The sequence below is a fragment of the Anomaloglossus baeobatrachus genome, chromosome 4 (genome assembly GCF_048569485.1).
Source record: "Anomaloglossus baeobatrachus isolate aAnoBae1 chromosome 4, aAnoBae1.hap1, whole genome shotgun sequence".
Classification (NCBI taxonomy): domain Eukaryota; kingdom Metazoa; phylum Chordata; class Amphibia; order Anura; family Aromobatidae; genus Anomaloglossus; species Anomaloglossus baeobatrachus.
Window position 1 is genome coordinate 477,026,729 of NC_134356.1, and position 24,851 is coordinate 477,051,579.

A 24,851-nucleotide genomic window follows, 5' to 3' on the forward strand; every position below is an offset into this window, starting at 1 on the left:
CCATCACTAAACTGTAGAGAAAGTAAATAAACACCGAAAAATCCTTTATTTGAAATAAAAGACAAAAATACACCCTTTTTCACCACTTTATTAAACCCTCAAAAAACACCTCCAGGTCTGACGTAATCCACACAAGATCCCATGATGCTTTCAGCTCTGCTACGGAAGCTGACAGCGAGCGGCCATAGAGAAGTTCATTCTCATCGCCTGGTTCTGTCTGTGTGTGCGGTCAGCGGGCATGTAGCAGAGCTGAATTACCGGGGGATCGCACTGAGAAAAATGCATCCAAAACGCATGTAAAATGCATGCAAAATGCATCCAAAATACATGCGTTTTGGATGCATTCTTTTTGTCAAAACGCAGTGTCAAGTCTGCCAGAGGGAGCGCTTTTTTCTGCACGTGCGTGGCATTATTGTAGAGGGGAGAGTGCACTTCATTTATGGGGTGCGTGTCTCCAGAAACACAAGCTGGGCACTTGGCTGGCATATCTGCAATTCTCCAGAAAAAAAAAAAATGTTATAATGGATGTTACTAAATAGTCACTGCAGCCATAGATTAATTCATTGAGAGGTGCAATTTGTACAGTGGGGTCACTTATGGGGGGGGGGGGTTCTGCCGTTTTGGCATCTTAAGGGGATCTGCAAATGCCACGTGGCATTCACAATCTATTCCAAACAAATTTACGCTCCAAAAATCAAATAGTGCTCATTCCTTTCCGAGCCCTGCCGTGTCCACAAACTGCAGTTTTTTACCACATATAAAAGCTATCGCGTTCAGGGGAAATTGCCTAAGAAATTATAGGATCCATTCTCCTATTATCCATTGTGAAAATTAGAAATTTGAGGCTAAAACACCATTTTAGTGAAAATAAAAAAAAAAAAAAATAAATGTAAATTTCGTTTTCACATCCAATTTTAATAAGTTCAGTTAAAAGGGAACCTGTCAGGTCCATGTGCATTGTGACCTACAAGCAGTGTGATGTGTGGCCTAGTAACCACTTCCTACCCATCCCTGTGTTGTAATAGTGTGTAATATGAATGTATAAAAACATGTTTTATTACTTACATGTTCCCTAGGTAAATGAATAGGGGCTCTAGCCTCCTGGGCGTCGCATCGCCCTGTGAGCGTTTGCATGCTTTACATTTACATGCACAACGTCACAGTCAGCTCCTTGAGATCCGCTGCGGTCCGTGGTGCTGATCTACGGTCTCCAGCTCTGCCGATATCCCGCTGCCGCTTCTGTGCCGTGCATATTCGATCAGCATAAATAACAATGAGCGGGGGTCAGAAGCAAGCGACAGCAGCGGCAGAGACAGCAGGGCTAGAGAAGGGGAGTATAGAAATTAATTTTATTTCACAGACACGTTTTCTCCGGTACGTCTCACACTGATGCTAGAAGGAGCTCACCCGTGCGGTCCGTGTGACACCTGTGCTGCCAGAGAAAAAAAAAAGATATGTCAACGTGTGGAGCACACAGACACAAGTATGCTCCATACGGTCACACATCAAAACATGTACGTGTGCACAAACCCATTGAATTTAATGGGTTTATGTGTGCCCTTGTCTCCGGTAGGAGTGAAAACGGATGTCACAGGTACCGAAGACACGGATGTGTGAAGGAGGACTAAAGATCGGCTGAAACGAACTTACACGGATCAGCTCTTCTCTACCAATATCACTCATTACCGTTTTTAATAAGAAAACCTGACAGGTGACACATGGCTACATCAATACCTGCCAATATCAAGCCATGCTTCGTGTGTTACTCATTCTATGAAGTAAAACTACAAATATGGCATTTAATACGTGACATAAGGTCCATCAGCAAATTTAGTGGTTTAATTTGCGGAGGTTGGCACCCAAATAGGCAAATGATAATGGTGTCAATCACCTCAAGGTCACTTTACCCTTTCACAATAAGTACTGCTAACATAAAAACACTTATAAAATTATTTACTTTATTTCACCGATTAAAAACACAAAACTCCACACAAGTCAAGAATTGATTTTAAGATAACCAATCCTACTGCCCAGGTAATAAGAGGAAATTAGTAAATACGCCCTGCAATGTATCCTCCCTCCTATGCACTACCTGACAGCGGAGGTCAGCACCGTAAAATTCCATACGGTTCCCCCACTCACCATTAACTGATGATCTGTTGATATACTGATCATCACTTTATCTGGCTTTATCTCTGATCCACTTGCACCTGTTAGCAGTACTTGTCTGCTGATCAGATCAGCAGACAAGTAGGGGTGATGACCGCGGGTTCGCCAGGAGTAACTGTATGGAGGCGGTCGTGACAGAGTTAATTCATTTTGGAATAACAAGTTCCACAATTGGATGTGATAAAAAAAAAAAAAAAATTCCTGTGCTGAGATAATCTTATATATGTGCCCCTGCTGTGTACTGTGTAATGGCCGTGTCTGACTGTACAGGGACATGGTCTGATCATACCACATCTCCTGGGCCGCGGAGGAAACAAAAGTATAATAGACATTACAGCATGGGATGGCAATTATTTCTTTAACCCCTTCACGACCACGGGCCGTAAAATTACGTCCTATTTTAACGTGACTTAACCACCAGGGACGTAATTTTACGGCCTAAACTTCATTTGATTGCCGTGACCATAGCAACGGCTTTCAAATGATGTCCCCTGCTGTTTCTTACAGCAGGGGACCTTTGCTTGACCCCAGGGGGGGCGGCATCGCCACCCCCTATCGACGATCGATGTGATTGGCTGTTCAAATCTGAACCGCCAACCACATCGATCGCACTAATTTCGGCAAAAATAATGCCCGAATTAGTGCGATCCTGTGAGATCCAGCTATGAGATGCCGCAGCTGCTGCAGCAGATCATAGGTGGACCTCAAACATGTCGCCCCCAGCCCCTGCAGCACTGATTGGAGCGATCGTGCTATGACGCGCAATCGCTCCAATCAGTGTGCAGTGGGGCGGTCTGATCTGCCGGTGGCCACCTCCCCAGGCCTGTGCTGGCCTGCGAGCCCTCCCCCAACATGTCTGCAGCGTGCAGTGGCTGGTACTTGTGGTACCACGCCACCGCTGCTGCTGCCGCCGCCGTAGCTGAGGTCACTGCTGCTGCTGCACGTGAGTACTGTGCTCACTTTGCAGCCAGCCCGTGCGCGCTCCCGTGGTGCCCCTGCGCGCTGCCGTGATAGCCCCTGCCGTGCCCCCCCAGCGATCTGCTACCCCCAACCCCCCCCCCCCCCCGACATCCCGATCTGCTCCCCCCGCGATCTGACTGCCTCCCCCATTATCTGTTCTGCAGCTCCCTCTCCGGTCTCCCCCTCTGCTCTACCCCCTCCCCCTCTGCTCCCCCCCCCTCTGCTCTCAACCCCCCCTCTGCTCTCACCCCCCCCTCTCCCCCTCTGCTCTCCCCCGACGTCCTCTTACCTGTCTTCACCGGCCTGATCACATCTGCGTCCATCGCTGGGTCCTTCCTGGGCATTCTGCTGATCTGCCTGCTGCTCCTGTAAAGCTGTCCATCTCTCTGCCATCTGTTCCTCTGCAGCTCTTCTGGTCAGTGATCCTCCTGCTAGTCCTCTGGGTACTGTGAGTATAACTTTTTTTTTTTTCCGTATCCCGTCCATTTTTACACCTCATCCGTCCGTGCGTCCCGCCAAGCGCTGATCAGGGATGCAGATAACGGATCGGCATCCCTGCTCAATTTTTGGCGTGACTTTTTTCCGTATCCCCGACGCTTTTTGTATCGCATCCGTCCGTGCGTCCCGCCAAGTGCTGATCAGGGATGCACATAACGGATCAGCATCCATGGTCAATTTTTGGCGTGACTTTTTTCCGTATTCACGACGCTTTTTGTATCACATCCGTCCGTGCGTCCCGCCGAGCGCTGATTAGGGATGCAGATAACTGATCGGCATCCCTGCTCAATTTTTGGCGTGACTTTTTTCCGTATTTGCGACGCTTTTTGTATCGCATCCGTCCGTGCATCCCACCAAGCGCTGATCAGGGATGCACATAACGTATCTGCATCCATGGTCAATTTTTGGCGTGACTTTTTATTTTACGTATCCCCGACGCTTTTTTTTATCGCATCCGACCGTGCGTCCTGCAGCGGCCGATCAGTGCACTGCGTCTGTGCGTTTGAAAAGTCAAATGGCGCTCCTTCTCTTCTGAGCCCCGCCATGCGCTCAAACAATTACTTTCCACCACATATGAGGTATCTGCGTACTCAGGAGAAAATGCACAATACATTTTATGGTGCATTTTTTCCTGTTACCCTTGTGAAAAAAAAGCTACCTAGTTGAAGCAACCGTTTTGTGGTAAAAAAAATTTTTTCTTTTCACGGCTCAACGCTATAAACTTCTGTGAAGCCCCCAGGTGTTCAAAGTGCTCACCAAACATCTAGAAAAATTATTTGAGGGCTCTAGTTTCCAAAATGGTGTCACTTGTGGGGGAGCTCCACTGTTTAGGCACCATAGGGGGTCTCCATATGTGACATGGCGTCCGCTAATGATTCCAACCAATTTTGCTGTCAAATGGCGCTCCTTCTCTTCTGAACCCCTCCATGCGCCCAAACAATTACTTTCCACCACATATGAGGTATCTGCGTACTCAGGAGAAAATGCACAATACATTTTATGGTGCATTTTTTCCTGTTACCCTTGTGAAAAAAAAGCTACCTAGTTGAAGCAACCGTTTTGTGGTAAAAAAAATTTTTTCTTTTCACGGCTCAACGCTATAAACTTCTGTGAAGCCCCCAGGTGTTCAAAGTGCTCACCAAACATCTAGAAAAATTATTTGAGGGCTCTAGTTTCCAAAATGGGGTGACTTGTGGGGGAGCTCCATTGTTTAGGCACCTCAGGGGGTCTTCATACCCCACATGGCGTCCGCTAATGAGTGCAGCTAATTTTGCGTTCAAAAATTCAAATGGCGCTCCTTCCCTTCCGAGCGCCCAAACAATTGATTTTTACCACATATGGGGTATCAGCGTACTCAGGAGAACATGCACAATAAATTGTATGGTGTACTTTCTCTTTTCTCCCTTGTAAAAATGAAAATTTTATGGCTAAAGTAACATTTTTGTGTTAAAAAGTAAAATTTTCATTTTTTCCTTCCACATTGCTTTGGTTCCTGTGAAGCACCTAAAGGGTTAATAAACTTATTGGATGTGGTTTTGAGCAGTGTGAGGGGTGCAGTTTTTAGAATGGGGTCACTTTTGGGTATTTTCTGTCACCTCGGCCTCTCAAAGTCACCTCAAATGTAATGTGGTCCCTAAAAAAAATTATTTTGTAAATTTTGTTGGAAAAATGAGAATTTGCTGATGACCTTTGACCCCTTCTAACTTCCTAACGGAAAAAAAATTTGTTTCGAAAATTGCGCTGATGTAAAGTAGACAAGTGGGAAATGTTATTTAGTAACTATTTTGTGTGACATATCTCTCAGATTTATGGGCATAAATTTTCAAAGTTTGAAAATTGCGAAATTTTCAAAATTTTCGCCAAATTTCCTAAATTTTCACAAATAAACGCAAAAAATATCGGCCTAAATTTACCACTGACATGAAGTACAATATGTCACGAAAAAACAATCTCAGAATCGCCAGGATCCGTTGAAGCGTTCCAGAGTTATAACCTGTCAAAGTGACACTGGTCAGAATTGCAAAAAATGGCCCGGTCATTAGGGTGTTTTAGTGGCCGGGGGTGAAGGGGTTAAAGGGAAAAGAATTTTTTTAAAACAGGCAGGGAAATATTTTACATCACAAAAAGAATCATCTATAATCCTGTGCTGTAAAGTCTGCATTCACATTTTACTTTCTCCCCAACCCAGGAAATATGGTATGATCAGACTATGCCCCTGTACGGTCAGACACGGCCATTACACAGCACATAGCAGGGACAAAAAAAAAAAATAATAATAATAATATATCTATATACACATATATATATATATATCTATACACATATCTATACATAGACATACACAATGGTGTTCATAAGTCCTGCATAGGCATAAAGAAAACAACATATTTCATACTTCTGCATCTCTACAGTGAAACTGGTGGAACATGTGTTTTTGAAATCCCTCATTGTGTGCCATACTGATTTTTGAATGTCCCAAGTGTATAGATTGTTATGATATGTGCATTTTCAATATTTCTTTTTACAGCATAACCATACCTACACCAGTACAGTGTGTAGAATGGTGAACAGGTTTCTAAGTTCATTAACGTCCAATGCAAGTTCACACAGACTTAAATTTTACTTTTGAAGATTATTTTTTATGTAATTCAGAGTCCTGAAAAGGGCCTTTTGAGTGCATCTTTAGCTTCTAATACTTTATTGGCCAGCCTTTGCTCTTAAGCACCAACTTGCATCTCTGTGGCATTGAGTGAACAATCTTCTGCAGATGGTCACGAGTGATGATGTGGTTCCAGGCCTGTATCGGAGCCTCAATCAACTCTCTTTTGGTTCTTGGCTGTTTTTTAGATATCTCTATTGATACCTTGTGCCACAAATTTTCAGTTGGGTTGAGGTCCGGGGACTGGGCAATAGTAGCCACCTTGTTCATTTTTTTCCATTCCGTTACAGTCTTAGCTCTGTGACAAGGAGCGTTATCATCCTGGAAGATATAATCCCCTGAAAACAGGTGTGAGGAGAAGGCAGCATTTTCTTATTAAGGATGTCTATGTATTTTTTTGCATTAACCATACCCTCCACAATATGAAGCCTTCCAACACCATTGGCTAACATACAGCCCCAGACCATTACTTTCATCGGATGTTTCACAGAGAAGCTCAAACACTCTGGCTTGTACTCTTCATGTGGAAACCTTCTCACATAAGACTTGCCATCATTTCCTAAAATGCAAAAAGTGCTTTCATCACTAAATAGCACTTTTTCCCACTCCTCCATTTTGAATATTTCAATGCCCACCGTTTTCGCCTTTGTATGGCTGTCATCAATGGCTTCTTTCGGGCCTTGCACCCTCTCAATCCTGCTTCCAAACATCTCTGCCTAACAGTTGATGTTGCTACCTCAATATTGCACTTTTCTTGCCATTCTCGCAGAAGCTGAGGGGAGGTGAGCTTTCCATTGGCAAGGGATGTTCTTATCAGTACTCTATCCTCCCTTTTAGTTGACTTTCTGGGCCGACCAGATCTGGACCTGTCCTGGGTAATTCCAAGCTGCTTATGTTTCTGCAAAATTCTTACAACTGTACTCTGATTACAGCCGACCTTCCTTGCGATCTGGGGGCCAGTATAACCCTCTTCATGTAGCACCACAACTCGCACACGATCCTCCGCTGACAAAAATCTGAAGGCTCCCATCATAAAGCTCTACAGTATGATTCACTAGATAGACCTACAGATAAAACAAAAACTAAGCAGCAGATGTGATGCAATGGAATGGAATGTGATTGGCTGCCATATCCAGGTTATGATTGGTCACAAGAACCTCATCTGTGATTGGCTAATTTTGGATCGGAAGCTGTACAATATTTAGTTGTGCTTTCAATTCCCATATTGTTGCTATAATTTCATGCAAAACTGCTTCAAAAGCTAAAAATATTATAGAGAGAGAATGCAAAATTGTTTCCTGAACAAAACCATATATAATATGTCATATTAGCATCGAAGATATTCGACAGAAAACGTTTAAACCTGAAAAAATCAATTTATCCTATGCAGGACATATGAACACCACACATACATACATACATTCCTGAGCTGAGAATCTTTTTAAATGCATCCAATTGAGGAAATTGCTCTTATTCTTTCAAGATCTATTAAATGAATATTAGCTTTAAAATTATAAAATTAAACTTTGTGGGAAAACTCTTTTTAACCTTCTGCAAGCAGCATAAATGCCTGCACGTTTACTTGTAATTATTTCTATCAAACAGTAAATCTCTCTTTTTACCCTCCTTTATTTTTACTAATAATAAAAAAATATAGAAAAGTTGAATTGAGCTGCACAACAGTGATAACAGTACAGCTGGTGCTGCTCAAGAACAAGTATATTCCGAACACGATGATCCAGTATTGTGTACTATACACACTGAGCAGCTGTACACAAGCCTAAGGCCCCATACACAGACTAATGGCGACTGACCACTCCGATAAAGACGGGTTTGGCTGTTAATACTGTGTATCGGGGAGGTGGCCAACTGATGATTGGAGAGATGTCCATCACACTTGTCCAAATCTGCCCTGCCGAATGCCTTGTTCTCACTGAGATAAGCCGCCATCATCAGTACCTGACTTCACAAATTCTCTTTCGGCCGACAAGCATAAAATTCCCACAGACGCGCCATCATGTGGGGGAAAACCTTCTGAAATGAAAGGAGGCTTTTGTAGTCACTGAATAGGGCCCAGCACAATGTTAATGCACATGGTTCTGGAATAAGAGAACCAATAAGAAGTCATGGTCTTGTGTCAACATTACATCCATCAACCCAAATTTAGTTCCAGATTTCAGCTCTGAGTCGCTATCAATATGTTCTTCCATCAAATTGGATATTGGGCATTGACAGACACCAGCGGTCCAGGCTCTGAGACAACCAAGGAGTCTTATGCTTCGCGTAACTAAGATGTGCTACACAAGAAGCACTCGAAGAGGAACCGCGATCTTTCAGAAATCAATAGTACACATTAAAATAAGAAACTGTAATACATCAGAAATCTGCTTTTTCTCCTCCTGGACGGATCATTCACTCTGATCTCATCAGTATAATCTGGAGTCAGTGAAGACAGATGTCCCCATTACTGAGATAGGTTCTATAAAGGGGGAGGAGCTAGAGACTGACATTGTGCTCCAAGTCTAATGAAATAAGGTGACACTTCTCCATAACAAAAGGAGAAAGAAGATTATTCTGATAAGATATATTACAAAGTATCTCATTTTTATGTGTACTATTGATTAATGGGAACAAAAGAATCAGCAGTGCAAAATCAGACAGGTGGGATGATGTTTTGGGGAGAGTCGGGAGGCCTCCATATACTGTGCACTCGGCCAATGCTAGTCTAATGTGTATGGGGACATAAAACCGCTGCCGACAGCACCTAGCAGGGGGATATTTACCTGCGAAACTAAAGCCTGTTAATGCAGAGTCAGGAGGCCCCATACACACTGGATGGTTGGCAGATTCTGGATTAGAGGACTTCTCCATTGTGTATGGCCTTCAGTAATCCATATAGCCCCAACCATCTGCTGCTGGGTGCTTTACAAGATAGCCATAGGCAGGAGAGATCTGCAGCCCAATGGTTGATCAAACTAACTTTACTAAAATCTGCTGACAAACCGCAGTCTGTGTTGGTCACACACAGACTACAGCTGAAGAGGACACTAAAACAGGCTGTATCTGTCCAGGAGCCGCAGATAAAGAGCTCACATAGCTATAGTATCCATGTCAGAACATGCACAGTGCTGGCCAAAAGTATTGGCACCCCTGCAATTCTGTCAGATAATACTCAGTTTCTTCTTGAAAATGATTGCAATCACAAATTCTTTGGTATTATTATCTTCATTTATTTTGCTTGCAATGAAAAAACACAAAAGAGAATGAAACAAAAATCAAATCATTGGCCCATTTTTGGAGTTGTGTGTGAAATGATCAGACAAAAGTATTGGCACCCTAAAGACCGCTTTACACGCTGCGATATCGATACCCGCCCCCATCTGTTGTGCGACACGGGCAAATCGCTGCCCGTGCCGCACAACATCGCCCAGATCAGTCACACTACTTACCTGTCCGGCGACGTCTCTGTGACCGGCGAACCGCCTCCTTTCTAAGGGGGCGGTTCGTTCAGCGTCACAGCTGCGTCACTGAACCGCCGCCCAATAGAAGCGGAGGGGCAGAGATGAGCGGGACGTAACATCCCGCCCACCTCCTTCCTACCGCATAGCAGCCGGGAGGCAGGTAAGGAGAGGTTCCTCGTTCCTGCGGTGTCACACGGAGCGATGTGTGCTGCCGCAGGAACGAGGAACAACCTCGTTACTGCTGCAGTAACGATTTTTGAGAATGGACCCCCATGTCACCGATGAGCGATTTTGCTCGTTTTTTGCGACGATGCAAAATTGCTCATAGGTGTCACACGCAACGGCATCGCTAATGCGGCCGGATGTGCGTCACCAATTCCGTGACCCCAACGAGTTCGCATTAGCGATGTCGTAGCGTGTAAAGCCCCCTTTAGCCTAATACTTGGTTGCACAACCTTTAGCCAAAGTAACTGCGCACAACCGCTTCCAGTAACCATCAATGAGTTTCTTACAAAACTCTCCTGGAATTTTAGACCATTCTTCTTTGGCAAACTGCTCCAGGTTCCTGAGATTTGAAGGCTGCCTTCTCCAAACTGCCATTTTGAGATCTCTCCACAGGTATTCTATGGGATTCAGGTCTGGATTCATTGCTGGCCACTTTAGTAGTCTCCAGTGCTTTCTATCAAACCATTTTCTAGTGCTTTTTGAAGTGTGTTTTGGGTCATTGTCCTGCCGGAAGACCCATGACCTCTGAGGAAGACCCAGCTTTCTCACACTGGGTCCTACATTATGCTGCAAAATTTGTTGGTAGTCTTCAGACTTCATAATGCCATGCACATGGTCAAGCAGTCCAGTGCCAGAGGCAGCAAAGCAAGCCCAAAACATCAGGGAACCTCCGCCATGTTTGACTGTAGGGACCGTGTTCTTTTCTTTGAATGCCTCTTGTTTTTTCCTTTAAACTCTATGTTGATGGCTTTTCCCAAAAAGCTCTACTTTTGTCTCATCTGACAAGAGAACATTCTTCCAAAACGTTTTAGGCTCTCAGGTAAGTTTTGGCAAACTCCAGCCTGGCTTTTTTTGTCTCGGGGTAAGAAGTGGGGTCTTCCTGGGTATCCTACCATACAGTCCCTTTTCATTCAGACGCCGACAGATAGTACGGGTTGACACTGTTGTGCCCTCGGACTGCAGGGCAGCTTGAACTTGTGTGGATGTTAGTCGAGGTTCTTTATCCACCATCCGCACAATCTTGCGTTGAAATCTCTCGTCAATTTTTCTTTTCCTTCCACATCTAGGGAGGTTAGCCACAGTGCCATGGGCATTAAACTTCTTGCTGACACTGCGCACCGTAGACACAGGAGCTTTCAGGTCTTTGGAGATGGACTTGTAGCCTTGAGATTGCTCATGCTTCCTCACAATTTGGATTCTCAAGTCCTCAAACAGTTCTTTGGTCTTCTTTCTTTTCTCCATGGTCAATGTGATACACACAAGGACACAGGTTGAGTCAACTTTAATCCATGTCAACTGGCTGCAAGTGTGATTTAGTTATTGCCAACACCTTTTAGGTGCCACAGGTAAGTTACAGGTGCTGTTAATTACACAAATTAGAGAAGCATCACATGATTTTTCAAACAGTGCCAATACTTTTGTCCACCCCCATTTTATGCTTGGTGTGGAATTATATCCAATTTGGCTTTATGACAATTTTTTTTTCTTTTTCATTGAAGACAAATTAAATAAAGATAATAATACCAAAGAATGTGATTGCAATCATTTTCAAGAAGAAACTGAGTATTCTATGACAGAATTGCAGGGGTGCCAATACTTTTGGCCAGCACTGTACATTGACAGCCAGTGATAGATATGTGGACTATATATGTGGGTGTAATATACAGATACCTGTATATATGTATATGGAAAGCCAGTGATGTATGTGTGTAATATACATGTGAATGAGTGTAATATATATTGATACCTGCATACATATACATAGACAGCTAGTGATGTATATGTGGGTGTAATATAGATATTTGAGTACATGTACACAGGCAGCCAGTGATGTGTGTCTGTGTGTAATATATAGACACCTGTCTCCATGTACACAGGCAGCCAGTCATATAACCAGGGAGGGAGTCGGAGCTCATTTTGGTGGAGTCGGAGTCTGTATAAAATTCACCGACTCCGACTCCTAAAATATATAATAAATTGGGTACAGTAGTGCAATGCAGAATGTGCTGAATATTTTTTCATAGGAATTTGGGAAAGTTATGAAATGTCCTATAAATGGCTGTTCTATTCCTGATCTAAGGCTACATTCACACAGCATTTTTGTTGCGTTTTTTGAGGATACGTTTTTCAGCTGCAAAAGCAGATCAGCTTTTTAAAAAACCGCATCACCTGAAAGGTTTTTGAGCTCATAAATAATGCTTGCAAAAGCAGATTAGAAAAAGGCCACACAAACTGACTGCTCATTCTTTGTGAGGATCCTCGCAACACGATGTGTCTGAATGTCATATCTTGAAACCCATCGCCTTTGCTGGGATGCCAGTCACTGCATTTCACTGAACTATTTTGCCATCAATGTTTGATATGTTTGTGACAAGAAAGAAATTGTTAGCAAGACACTGGCAGTAAAAGATAGTAAAGCTCATCACACCGGCCAGTTTCTCCAGGCCTTAGTGGAAAAAGTTCTGCAAGATTACGAACTCAAAAAAGAACAGGTTCTTGCCATTGTAACGGACAACGATTCAAACATAAGTACAATTAAACTGATGAATGAGAGTAATGAGCAACAGCTAGAAGAAAATTTAGGATTTAGTATGTGTGAGATGGAAGGCCACAGTGCAGTTCATGTAACTGAGGAACAAACAGATATTACAACAGAAGAACAGCAAAATGATACTTTAGGATTAGATGATCTTGTTGAAGCTGCTTCAAAACACTTTCATATTCATCACATGCGCTGTGTTGTGCACACGCTGCAGCTGGCAATAAGAGAGAGTCTGCAAGAGGGACCCCGGTTTCACACATCCGTCTTTTCACCGGTTTGGTGGATGCAGCGCACTCCAGTACAGTGTATACAGTACAGTGGCAGCGCGACAAACGCCGGTCACATACTGTCATGTGACCGGAGCATGTGACCCGGAAGTTGCGACGCTGCCACTGTACTGTATCGTACTGTACTGGTGTGCGCCGCATCCGCCAAACCGGCGAAAAGCCGGATGTGTGAAACTGGGCGGACATGCTGGAAATCTAATTGGAAAAGTGAGGAAGTTGGTTATTGCCGCCAGATCCCCTAAAATTGATTCCATCTTGAAGAGACGTGCTGGGAAAGGGGCAATTGTTGATCAAGCCACTCGGTGAGGCAGCACTTAATGACTGAGCTTGAACTAAAATCGTATCTTATAGATATGGTGAACCCTCAAGTAACATTAAATGAAGGTCAATGGACACAGGTGGCTGAATTGAAGGAATTGCTTAATCACCCATTTACCGTGACTAATAAATTACAAGCAGAGGATTTAACTCCTGGCATTTTCATAAGGGAGTGGAAGAACTTGCTATTTTGCCTGTCCCAAAGAAGAGGTTTAATCGCAGATAGCATTTCTGCTTCAATGCAATGGAGAGAGACACAGCTATTGGAAAATAACATTCTTCTGGCAGCTATTTATGTGGACCCAAGTCATCGTATACTGCTTGATGATCAACAGCTTACTAAAGGAAAAGAAGCTTTGAGTGAGGTAGCAGTTAGGATGAGCAACTACAGGACTGCCAGGCGCAAGAGGACTTGGGTCCTGACAGTGCTACTGCTGCCATATCTTCATCTCATCAGATGAGGAGTTTAACTTTGACAAGTATTTGGATGACATGGAGCAGCAAAGTGTTGCCGCAAGGAAAAAGATTTCACTCCGTCTCCTATAGCAGCAGATTGAGAGCAAGTGAAAAATTTTGCTGAAATCTGGTCAAAGAAATAGAAAAATTCAACCATTCATCAAAACTGACTGTGCATGAGGCAATTCCTTTATACCCGGAAATTGTTAGAGATGTTGTAACCATGTGGTTACGGCTTTACCTCCAACCCAAGTTACTGTAGAGAGGTTGTTCTCTAGCCTTAAAATTATTAGGTCAGATTTGAGGTCATCTGCGAAGGAGGATCTGATGGAAGCAAATCTATTTCTAACAAATTCATGGACTGCACAAATGTTATTTAGTATGTTTTTGTTGAAAACTGTTTTTTGCCACTTACATAGGTTCTTATATACAGTAGTGTTATATATAACACTATATAATAAACTATGTAAGTGGCAAAAACAGTTTTCATAAAAAACATACTAAATAATAAAACATTTAGTAAAATGCTTATATTTAAGTGAAAAATGTATTGCAGTACAATGTGAACATCAGACATTTAATTATTTTTATGATACAATAATCAAGATATTTAGATCGAACATAAAATATATTTATTGGAATACAACTTTAGAACACAAACTAATGAATTGTAAATATGTAATATATAGTAGATATATATAATTATATATATAAAATTATATATATATATATAATTTTATATATATAATTATATATATCTACTATATATTACATATTTACAATTCATTAGTTTGTGTTCTAAAGTTGTATTCCGATAAATTTTTATATATAATATTATGTTCGATCTAAATATCTTGATTATTGTATGATAAAAATAATTAAATGTCTGATGTTCACATTGTACTGCAATAAATTTTTCACTTAACTATAAGCATTATACGTAGGAGTCGGTGCAAGGGAAATTGAGGAGTCGGAGTCAAAGGTTTGGCTTACCGACTCCACAGCCATGCATATAACACTCGCATACATGTACACAGGCGGCCAGTCATATAACACTCGCATACATGTACACAGGCGGCCAGTCATATAACACTCGCATACATGTACACAGGCGGCCAGTCATATAACACTCGCATACATGTACACGGGCGGCCAGTCATATAACACTCGCATACATGTACACGGGCGGCCAGTCATATAACACTCGCATACATGTACACGGGCGGCCAGTCATATAACACTCGCATACATGTACACGGGCGGCCAGTCATATAACACTCGCATACATGTACACGGGCGGCCAGTCATATAACACTCGCATACATGTACACGGGCGGCCAGTCATATAACACTCGCATACATGTACACGGGCGGCCAGTCATATAACACTCGCATACATGTACACGGGCGGCCAGTCATATAACACTCGCATACATGTACACGGGCGGCCAGTCATATAACACTCGCATACATGTACACGGGCGGCCAGTCATATAACACTCGCATACATGTACACAGGCGGCCAGTCATATAACACTCGCATACATGTACACAGGCGGCCAGTCATATAACACTCGCATACATGTACACAGGCGGCCAGTCATATAACACTTGCATACATGTACACAGGCGGCCAGTCATATAACACTCGCATACATGTACACAGGCAGCCAGTCATATAACACTTGCATACATGTACACAGGCGGCCAGTCATATAACACTCGCATACATGTACACAGGCAGCCAGTCATATAACACTCGCATACATGTATGTACACAGGCGGCCAGTCATATAACACTCGCATACATGTACACAGGCAGCCAGTCATATAACACTCGCATACATGTATGTACACAGGCGGCCAGTCATATAACACTCGCATACATGTATGTACACAGGCGGCCAGTCATATAACACTCGCATACATGTACACAGGCGGCCAGTCATATAACACTCGCATACATGTACACAGGCGGCCAGTCATATAACACTCGCATACATGTACACAGGCGGCCAGTCATATAACACTCGCATACATGTACACAGGCGGCCAGTCATATAACACTCGCATACATGTACACAGGCGGCCAGTCATATAACACTTGCATACATGTACACAGGCGGCCAGTGATGGTTGTGTAATATATAGACACCTGTGTACGGGAGAGGGGCACCCAGTGTGTATGGCCACCTGTAGAGCATGCCTTCCCTGCCACCCCCGCACCACAGCCGAGGTACCTTCCATGCCAGCAGTAGCACATTGATGATTGCCAGCAGTGGGCACGGACCATTCTCGTTCTGGGTGACTATGGGGGTGCTCTGCTCCTTCCACCGGATCCACTTGATGTGGTAGACGGGCTGTCCCGGGAACCTGTCCTTGGCCTGCGCCTCCTTGGCATCGTCCTCCTCCTCGGCCCCCTCACTGATCAGCTCGGAGCTGGGGCAGGAGATGAGGTTGGAGAAGGACTCCAGGGAGTCCAGGCTCTGGGAGGCTGCGGGGATGCTCTGCCCACTGCTGCTGGGCTCCTCCGGAGTGAGGGCAGCGGCTCCAGTGTCTGCCGCGGCCCCAGCAGGACTGTGCTCCGAGGCCTGGGCCTGCACGGCCTCTTGCCCTCCTGCAGCCGCCGCCTCTCCGCTCCCTGGAGCCGGTACTGTCTGTCGGGCGCTGCCTTCCCCGGAGCACAACGGCTTCGGAGCTTCCGCATCTCTCAGCCCCGGGTCCAAGGCCGCAGCCTCCGAGACCTCCGCCAGCACACCGCCACCGGAGCCTGCCGCTGCCCCCGGGCTCTCCATCACCGGGAGTCGCCTGCTGTTTACCGGGACCGCAGCGGCTCTTCAGCAGCTGGCCCAGCAGCCATGCCAGCCCCGCCCCTCCTGACGTCACGTCACAGCTGGAAGCTCCGGACGTACGGGAGGCGGGGCCAGTGTTCACCTTCACGTTATCAATAAAGTTTTGTGAGTGTCTTGTGCGTGTGTGAGGGGACATGTGCAGCCAGTGCCTGCCGTCCTACATGTCCTACATGCTGCAGAGCGGTGTGGACACACAGAGAACGCTACTTCTGTTTGCTGTGTCCCAAGCAGGCGGACTGCTGTTCCCCCTTCATTATGAGCCCGGCCCTCCCGCTCTTATCAGGGCTCTGCTCTATAAGGAATGGTGATGGATTCTGAGCACCAAAAATTCATTTATTATGTCAGCTGTATGAGATGGGTATAACCAGCAGCGCGGTATTACTACGCCCCGTTCCCCCGATAATCACACTCGTAGTTTTTATAGTTTACAGCTCATTGCTCAGGAGACCGGACCCTGCTGCGGCCCGGACCCTGCTGCTGCCCGGACCCTGCTGCGGACCGGACCCTGCTGCTGCCCGGACCGGTCACTGCTGCGGCCCGGACCCTGCTGCTGCCCGGACCGGACCCTGCTGCGGCCCGGACCGGACCCTGCTGCTGCCCGGACCGGACCCTGCTGCTGCCCAGAGCGGATCCTGCTGCGGCCCGGACCGGTCACTGCTGCGGCCCAAAGCGGACCCTGCTGCGGCCCAAAGCGGACCCTGCTGCGGCCCAGAGCGGACCCTGCTGCGGCCCAGAGCGGACCCTGCTGCGGCCCAGAGCGGACCCTGCTGCGGCCCAAAGCGGACCCTGCTGCGGCCCAGAGCGGACCGTGCTGCGAACCGGACCCTGCTGCGGCCCAGAGCGGACCCTGCTGCTGCCCGGACCGGACCCTGCTGAGGCCCAGAGCGGACCCTGCTGCTGCCCGGACCGGACCCTGCTGAGGCCCAGAGCGGACCCTGCTGCGGACCGGACCCTGCTGCGGCCCAGAGCGGACCCTGCTGCGGCCCAGACCGGACCCTGCTGCGAACCGGACCCTGCTGCGGCCCAGAGCGGACCCTGCTGCGGACCCTGCTGCGGCCCAGATTGGACCCTGCTGTGGCCCAGCAGAGGTGGCCAATACAAGGGCTTCCAGGCCTTTATATGGAGCTCATGTACTGCTCTGACGCTGGCCGGTATCACTGGAGCATTGTGCTCTGATGACCCATGAGGAAGCATTAGAAAGCCCAGGCCAGCAGCGAGAAGTTTGCTCTTGTCCAGACTGTCAATCAAGCAGGAGCCCGTCACCCCGGCAGACAGGAGCCCGGCAAGCAGGAGCCCGTCACCCCGGCAGACAGGAGCCCGGCAAGCAGGAGGCAGGGAGTAGTTTGATCCTGAAAAGAAAACTTGATATGAACCCTTTCAAGCTTTCTTCGCATTAGGATCAATACCACAATGCAAAAGATGAAATGGGCTCAACAGAAATGTCAAGGTAGACAGCTCGGACTTGCCAGTAGAGGCATTTAAAGGGAACCAGTCATGTAACCTGCACATATGGGGTTAATCTACAGGTTAAAGGGAATCTATCAGCAGGTTTTTGCTACCCCATCTGAGAGCAGCATGATGCAAGCCTCCGCTGTCCCTAGGCTAGTCTTGAAAAATAGAGGTGATCCCACCCTGAATTTTTTAATTACTTGAATAAATAGAAGAAAAGCCATAGGCTCCCCCCTATTTTTTCAAAACCAGGCAAGGGACAGCAGACAACTGGGGGCTGATATTTTTAGGGTGGGAATGGCCATAGTTATTTGGCCCTTCCCAGCCTAAAAATAGCAGCCTGCAGTCTCATGACATCACTGCCCGCTGTGGCTTACACTCTAAGGTGTGACCTGCTACAAGAACCTGGGCTGACCTTATGAAGTCATCTCAGTTCACGGCAGTGGTTCTCAGAACAGTGTGTGAGGCTGCAGTGACTGCTATCCCAGCCAATGAGGGACGATCTGTTCTTAATTGGCTGGGACAGTGAGTCTTGGAACGTTGTGGGACCCCCCTTTTTGGATTAAGTCAGACCATGGATTAGGGTTTTTCACGGAAATAAATTGGTGAATGAAGGTGTCTTTTATCTTTATTTAATAATTTTCTCTTTTTATGTGTCATGAGTCTCTCTTAGGCTGGTTTCAGATGTCTGTGTTTCAGGTACGTGTGACATCCATTTTTAACACCCATGTTATTATTTGCTGTTACTCACACATCCGTGTGTTCACACGGACCGTGTGACCACTCATGACCCCGCACACACGCAGACATGTCCGTTTTTTCTCCGGCAGCACAGATGTCACACGGATCACATACTGATACTGATACGATCCGTGTGACATCAGTGTGACAGGTATAGGAAAAAACACGATACTTTTTAATAAAAAGATTTTCTATATTTACCTCTCTCCAGCGATGCTGTCTCCCTCTCCTTATCGCCACTCATTATACTCCTTGAATATTCAGTGCCCTGTGGAGCTTGAAGCCGGAGCATAACGGGGACTTCAGTGCCGGGGACCGCATCGCTGGGTGAGTATACAGCTGTGTGTGTTCAGTGTATACATGCATATGCGCTATGTGTGTGTATGTGCTCGGTGTGTCCATGTGTGTCTACTATGTGTGTATATATGCTCAGTGTGTGTGTGTGTGTGGTGAGAACCTGGAAGCCGGAACATCGCGGGGACAGCATCAGGGACTCATCACAGTTGTACTCTGATGAACTTGTGAAGCTGTAGCGCGGGGGTCATCAGAGTTCATTCGGAACTCCGATGACCTCCTGGATATCACTGTGTTTGCACAATACTCACCTGTCCCCGCGATGCTGTCCTTGGCGGTGCTGTGCCCGGCGCTGTCCCTAGCGCTGCTCCGGCTTCCAGGTCCTGAGTGCGGTGAATAATCGATGAATATAATGAGCGGCGGTCATGGGCGGGAGGCAGCAGAGCTGAAGAAAGCAGGTAAAAATGGAAAATCTCTTTATTTCACAGACCTGTGTTTTCTCCGTTACCTATCAGAGGTATGCAAACATGGATGTCACGTATGGCACACGTATGATACACGTGTGACACACGTATAACAATAACCATGCGTGTGACTGGTACATGATTAAACACGGACGTCTGAAACCGGACTTATAGTTGCGATATTTGTGACGGTTCTGTCATCTGAACCTGACATGTAGTTTTCTGGCTCTGTATATTAAATGTATTTTCTTTCTTTTGCCACTGCAATGGTTAATGTCGTTTTTCCCTTGTAAATTGCTGCAAACTAACTGACAAGCGTGAAGCTGGATTCTGACAACTTCGGACAGCAGACAACTGTCTTTGTTAAATAGTCACATGATCTGTCATGTGATGCTGGATATAGATTCATTTTATGCTGACCACCCGAGGAGTGAGGAAGGTAGCAGATCCTGCTGGTGGAGCTTTGCTGTTTGGTGTCAGACTGCTCTGTTGGTTGTTTATTCTTTTATTGTCTGCCTTACTTGTGTGTTATACCCCTGTGTTAGCGTGCCATGTTATTAAGTTATTTGGGTCCTCTGTTTGTCGGTTACCACTCTGGTCCCAGCCATCCCCAGGGGTGGTGGGAGAGGGGGGTATTAGATCAGGGCTGTCCAGAAGCAGGGTGGCAGCCTAGACATCCTCCCCTCTAGATGTAATTCTGGGAACAGGGATACCTAGGGCCCCCCTAGTTTGAGGGTCAGTTGATATCTGTTGCACCCCATCCCTGATATCCCCAACCAGTTTCGTGGCACCCCTATCCCCTATATCCCATACCGATTCCGTGACATTATGTCTTTCAGATTCGCTTTCGGGGAATGTCGTGGGACCTTGCTATGGATTACGGTGGATTTTTTTTTTTAAATACATTTTTAATAAATTGGTGAACACGGACTGTAGTTGGGGGAGGGGAGGTGTTAGTTAAAAAAAAAAAATATATATATATACAGTACAAACCAAAAATTTGGACACACCTTCTCATTCAAAGAGTTTTCTTTATTTTCATGACTCTGAAAATTGTAGATTCACATTGAAGGCATCAAAACTATGAATTAACACATGTGGAATGAAATACTTAACAAAAAAGTGTGAAACAACTGAAAATATGTCTTATTCTAGGTTCTTCAAAGTAGCCACCTTTTGCTTTGATTACTGCTTTGCACACTCTTGGCATTCTCTTGATGAGCTTCAGGAGGTAGTCACCGGAAATGGTTTTCACTTCACAGGTGTGCCCTGTCAGGTTTAATAAGTGGGATTTCTTGCCTTATAAATGGGGTTGGGACCACCAGTTGTGTTAGGCAGAAGTCTGGTGGATACACAGCTGATAGTCCTAGTGAATAGACTGTTAGAATTTGTATTATGGCAAGAAAAAAGCAGCTAAGTAAAGAAAAACGAGTAGCCATAATTACTTTAAGAAATGAAGGTCAGTCAGTCCGAAAAATTGGGAAAACTTTGAAAGTGTCCCCCAAGTGCAGTGGAAAAAAACATCAAATGCTACAAAGAAACTGGCTCACATGAGGACTGCCCCAGGAAAGGAAGACCAAGAGTCACTTCTGCTGCGGAGGAAAAGTTTATCCGATTCACCAGCCTCACAAATAGCATGTTAACAGCAGCTCAGATTGGAGACCAGGACAATGCCACACAGAGATCTAGCAGCAGACACATCTCTAGAACAACTGTTAAGAGGAGACTTTGTGCAGCAGGCCTTCATGGTAAAATAGCTGCTAGAAAACCACTGCTAAGGACAGACAACAAGCAGAAGAGACTTGTCTGGGCTAAAGAACACAAGGAATGGACATTAGACCAGTGGAAATCTGTGCTTTGGTCTGATGAGTCCAAATTTGAGATCTTTGGATCCAACCACCGTGTCTTTGTGCGATGCAGAAAAGGTGACCGGATGGACTCTACATGCCTGGTTTCCACTGTGAAGCATGGAGCAGGAGGTGTGGGGGTGCTTTCCTGGTGGCACTGTTGGCCATTTATTCAAAATTGAAGGCATACTGGACCAGCATGGCTACCACAGCATCTTGCAGCGGCGTGCTATTCCATCCGGTTTGCATTTAGTTGGCCCATCATTTATTTTTCAACAGGACAATGATCCCAAACACACCTCCAGGCTGTGTAAGGGCTATTTGACTAAGAAGGAGAGTGATGGGGTGCTACGCCAGATGACCTGGCCTCCACAGTCACCAGACCTGAACCCAATCGAGATGATTTGGGGTGAGCTGGACCGCAGAGTGAAGGCAAAAGGGCCAACAAGTGCTAAGCATCTCTGGGAACTCCATCAAGACTGTTGGAAGACCATTTTCGGTGACTACCTCTTGAAGCTCATCAAGAGAATGCCAAGAGTGTGCAAAGCAGTAATCAAAGCAAGAGGTGGCTACTTTGAAGAACCTAGAATATAAGACATATTTTCAGTTGATTCGCACTTGTTTGTTAAGTATTTCATTCCACATGTAATAATTCATAGTTTTGATGCCTTCAATGTGAATCTACAATTTTCAGAGTCATGAAAATAAAGAAAACTCTTTGAATGAGAAGGTGTGTCCAAACTGTTGGTCTGTGCTGTATAAACTCACAGAGAAATGGCAGAAGATGTAAACTGCCCAAGGCCAAAAAGACTAATGCACTACCAGGATGCAGCAAGACCTCCTACCAAGGTCTTGCTGCATCCTTGTAGTGCATTAGTCTTTTTGGCCTTGGGCAGTTTACATCTTCTGCCATTACTCTGTGAGTTTTTGCTTAATATTCGGAGGATTTTTATTCCTCCTTTTGGTGTTTTTTATGTATATACATCTGTGCTGTATACAGTGCCTTGCGAAAGTATTCTGCCCCTTTAAATTTTTCAACCTTTTCCGCATTTCAGGCTTCAAACATAAAAGATAAAAATTTTAATGTTATGATGAAGAATCAACAACAAGTGGGACACAATTGTGAAGGTGAACGAAATTTATTGCTTATTTTAAACGTTTGTAAACAACTTTTATAAAAAATAAACTGAAAATTGGGGCGTGCAATATTATTCGGCCCCTTAAGTTAATACTTTGTAGCGCCACCTTTTGCTGCGATTACAGCTGCAACTCGCTTGGGGTATGTATCTATCAGTTTTGCACATCGAGAGACTGAAATTCTTGCCCATTCTTCCTTTGCAAACAGCTGGAGCTGAGTGAGGTTGGATGGAGAGAGTTTATGAACAGCAGTTTTTAGCTCTTTCCACAGATTCTCGATTGGATTCGGGTCTGCACTTGGACTTAGCCATTTTAACACCTGGATACGTTTATTTGTGAGCAATTCCATTGTAGATTTTGCTTTATGTTTGGGATCATTGTCTTGTTGGAAGACAAACCTCCATCCCAGTCTCCGGTCTTTTGCAGACTCCAACAGGTTTATTTCAAAAATGGTCCTATATTTGGCTCCATCCATCTTCCCATCAATTTTAACCATCTTCCCTGTCCCTGCTGAAGAAAAGCAGGTTCAAACCATGATGCTGCCACCACCATGTTTGACAGTGGGGATGGTGTGTTCAGGGTGATGAGCTGTGTTGCCTTTAGCCAAACATATCGTTTAACATTGTGCCCAAAAAGTTGGATATCTTTGAGAAATGGCTTTCTTCTTGCCACTCTTCCATAAAGGCCAGATTTGTGCAGTGTATGACTGATTGTTGTCCTATGGACAGACTCTCCCACCTCAGCTGTAGATCTCTGCAGTTCATCCTGAGTGATCGTGGGCCTCTTGGCTGCATCTCTGATCAGTCTTCTCCTTGTTTGAGCTGAAAATTTTGATGGATAGTGTGACGGGGGTGTACAACAGAGCAAAGGATGGACGAGGCCGAGGGACGATCCAACAGGTTTATTAACAGGAATGCAAGAACAGCACACGATAAGTCCACGTAAAACAGATTCGGGGGCCCTTCCCGACAATCCTCGGACCGGATTACAAAGCAATCGTCCTTACAGTAGTCCAAAGAGTTCCACACAATCCCACGGGCCGCCACACAGGCCTAGCTCCGTCCGTGTCCACAGCCACACAGGCTGGAGCTCCTGCTCCCTTCAAGTTTCAGCTCACTCTGCCTGAATCTCCCAGGTAAGCAGAGTTTACACTAGTTGGACTCTAGGCCCACCTCCCCCTACTCCCAGGGATGGAAGTGCCTCAAGAGGATATAACCTTGCATTTTAGGGGGGTGATTACCTACAACAATAGAAATGTACACAGAAGTAGTTCAAATAAGACAATGAACCCAGCTTGAAATAGGAATCTGTACAGCATATACAGTGAGAGGGTAAATTACATCTTCACAATCCCTCCCCCTCCCAACTTGTGTACGTACTAGGGACCTCTACAGGTCACTGGTTAAGTACACACAGGCAGAGCGTTACTTACATGTGGCTTCATGCAGCCACGAATTGGCATCGTAGCTCTCCCACATCATTGCCCAGGAGAACAGCTGCAGGCAGACCACCCATCACCCCAACCACACATCGCCTGACCCCAAAACCAAAGCTCAGATCCACAGTGGCTGTGGGAATAGTCCTCCATTGTCCACCAGCCAGTTCAATGACAATCCCAGGTCCTCTATGGATTGCCTCAGGCCGAACCACTCGGGGATCAGCCAGTGTGAGGAAAGCACCCGAGTCACAAAATCCAACAAGTCTCTGTCCATCCAGCACAACCTCCTGCAAGTGCTTACCTCGATGAGCAGAAGTCGTCATAACTGCAGGTCGCACCCCGTAAACTCCTGGTGGTGCAACATGGGCTGAGTCACTAGGCCAGTCCTCACATAGCGGTGCCACATCTTCCTCCATGGCGCTGGGCTGTAAATAATTAACAATCCGATTGGGCGCAGGATCAGTCCTCATTTGAACAGCTGGGCAGGAGACTTGCCGATGCCCTGGCTGTCCACATTGATAGCATCTGAGCTGGGTCTCCCTCCATCCAAGGCGTCCTCTTGGGTAAGGGGTAGGGGAACTTGGAGGCCGGCTCCCACCTGAAGGTGCTGTAGGGGTTTGAGGATGATTCCTCCATGGCCTGGCTGGGCATGAGGCCTGCAAATGCCCGGGATGCCTACAAACATAACACCTGCGCTCTGTTACTTCCTCTCCCCGGCGTATTCCAGAAAGTGCAGTAGAAGCAACTGGAGGCACATTAACACGGGTATCAACATGTGGTGGCTTAGAGGAACGGGGAACAATGGGGACAGAATAACTGGGGGCATCCGGTGTTGTGAAGCTGTTAGGCGTCTCTCCATCCTCCAACAGAACCCTCCACTGAGGCTTGATGGTGAGCACCTCATCAGCTAGAGCAGCAGCTTCCTCCACTGTCGCTGGTTTTCTCTCACGCACCCATTCCCGGATCTCAGCGGGGCACTTGAAGTAAAACTGCTCTTTTAGGAGGACCTGGAGGACGGTCTCCATGGTTAAGGCCTCCTCTGCCTCCAACCAAC

General features: G+C 45.8%; 1 protein-coding gene across 1 annotated transcript in view; it reads right to left on the reverse strand.

The window, feature by feature from the left end:
- Positions 1–16,474, reverse strand: part of MINDY2 (MINDY lysine 48 deubiquitinase 2) — a 115,646-nt gene extending 99,172 nt beyond the window's left edge. Inside the window, exon 1 of the mRNA XM_075345726.1 lies at positions 15,816–16,474. Within this exon, the coding sequence (XP_075201841.1) occupies positions 15,816–16,370 (555 nt within the window). The 5' untranslated portion in view covers positions 16,371–16,474. The remainder of the gene's footprint in view (positions 1–15,815) is intronic.
- Between the last annotated feature and the right edge of the window lie 8,377 nt (positions 16,475–24,851).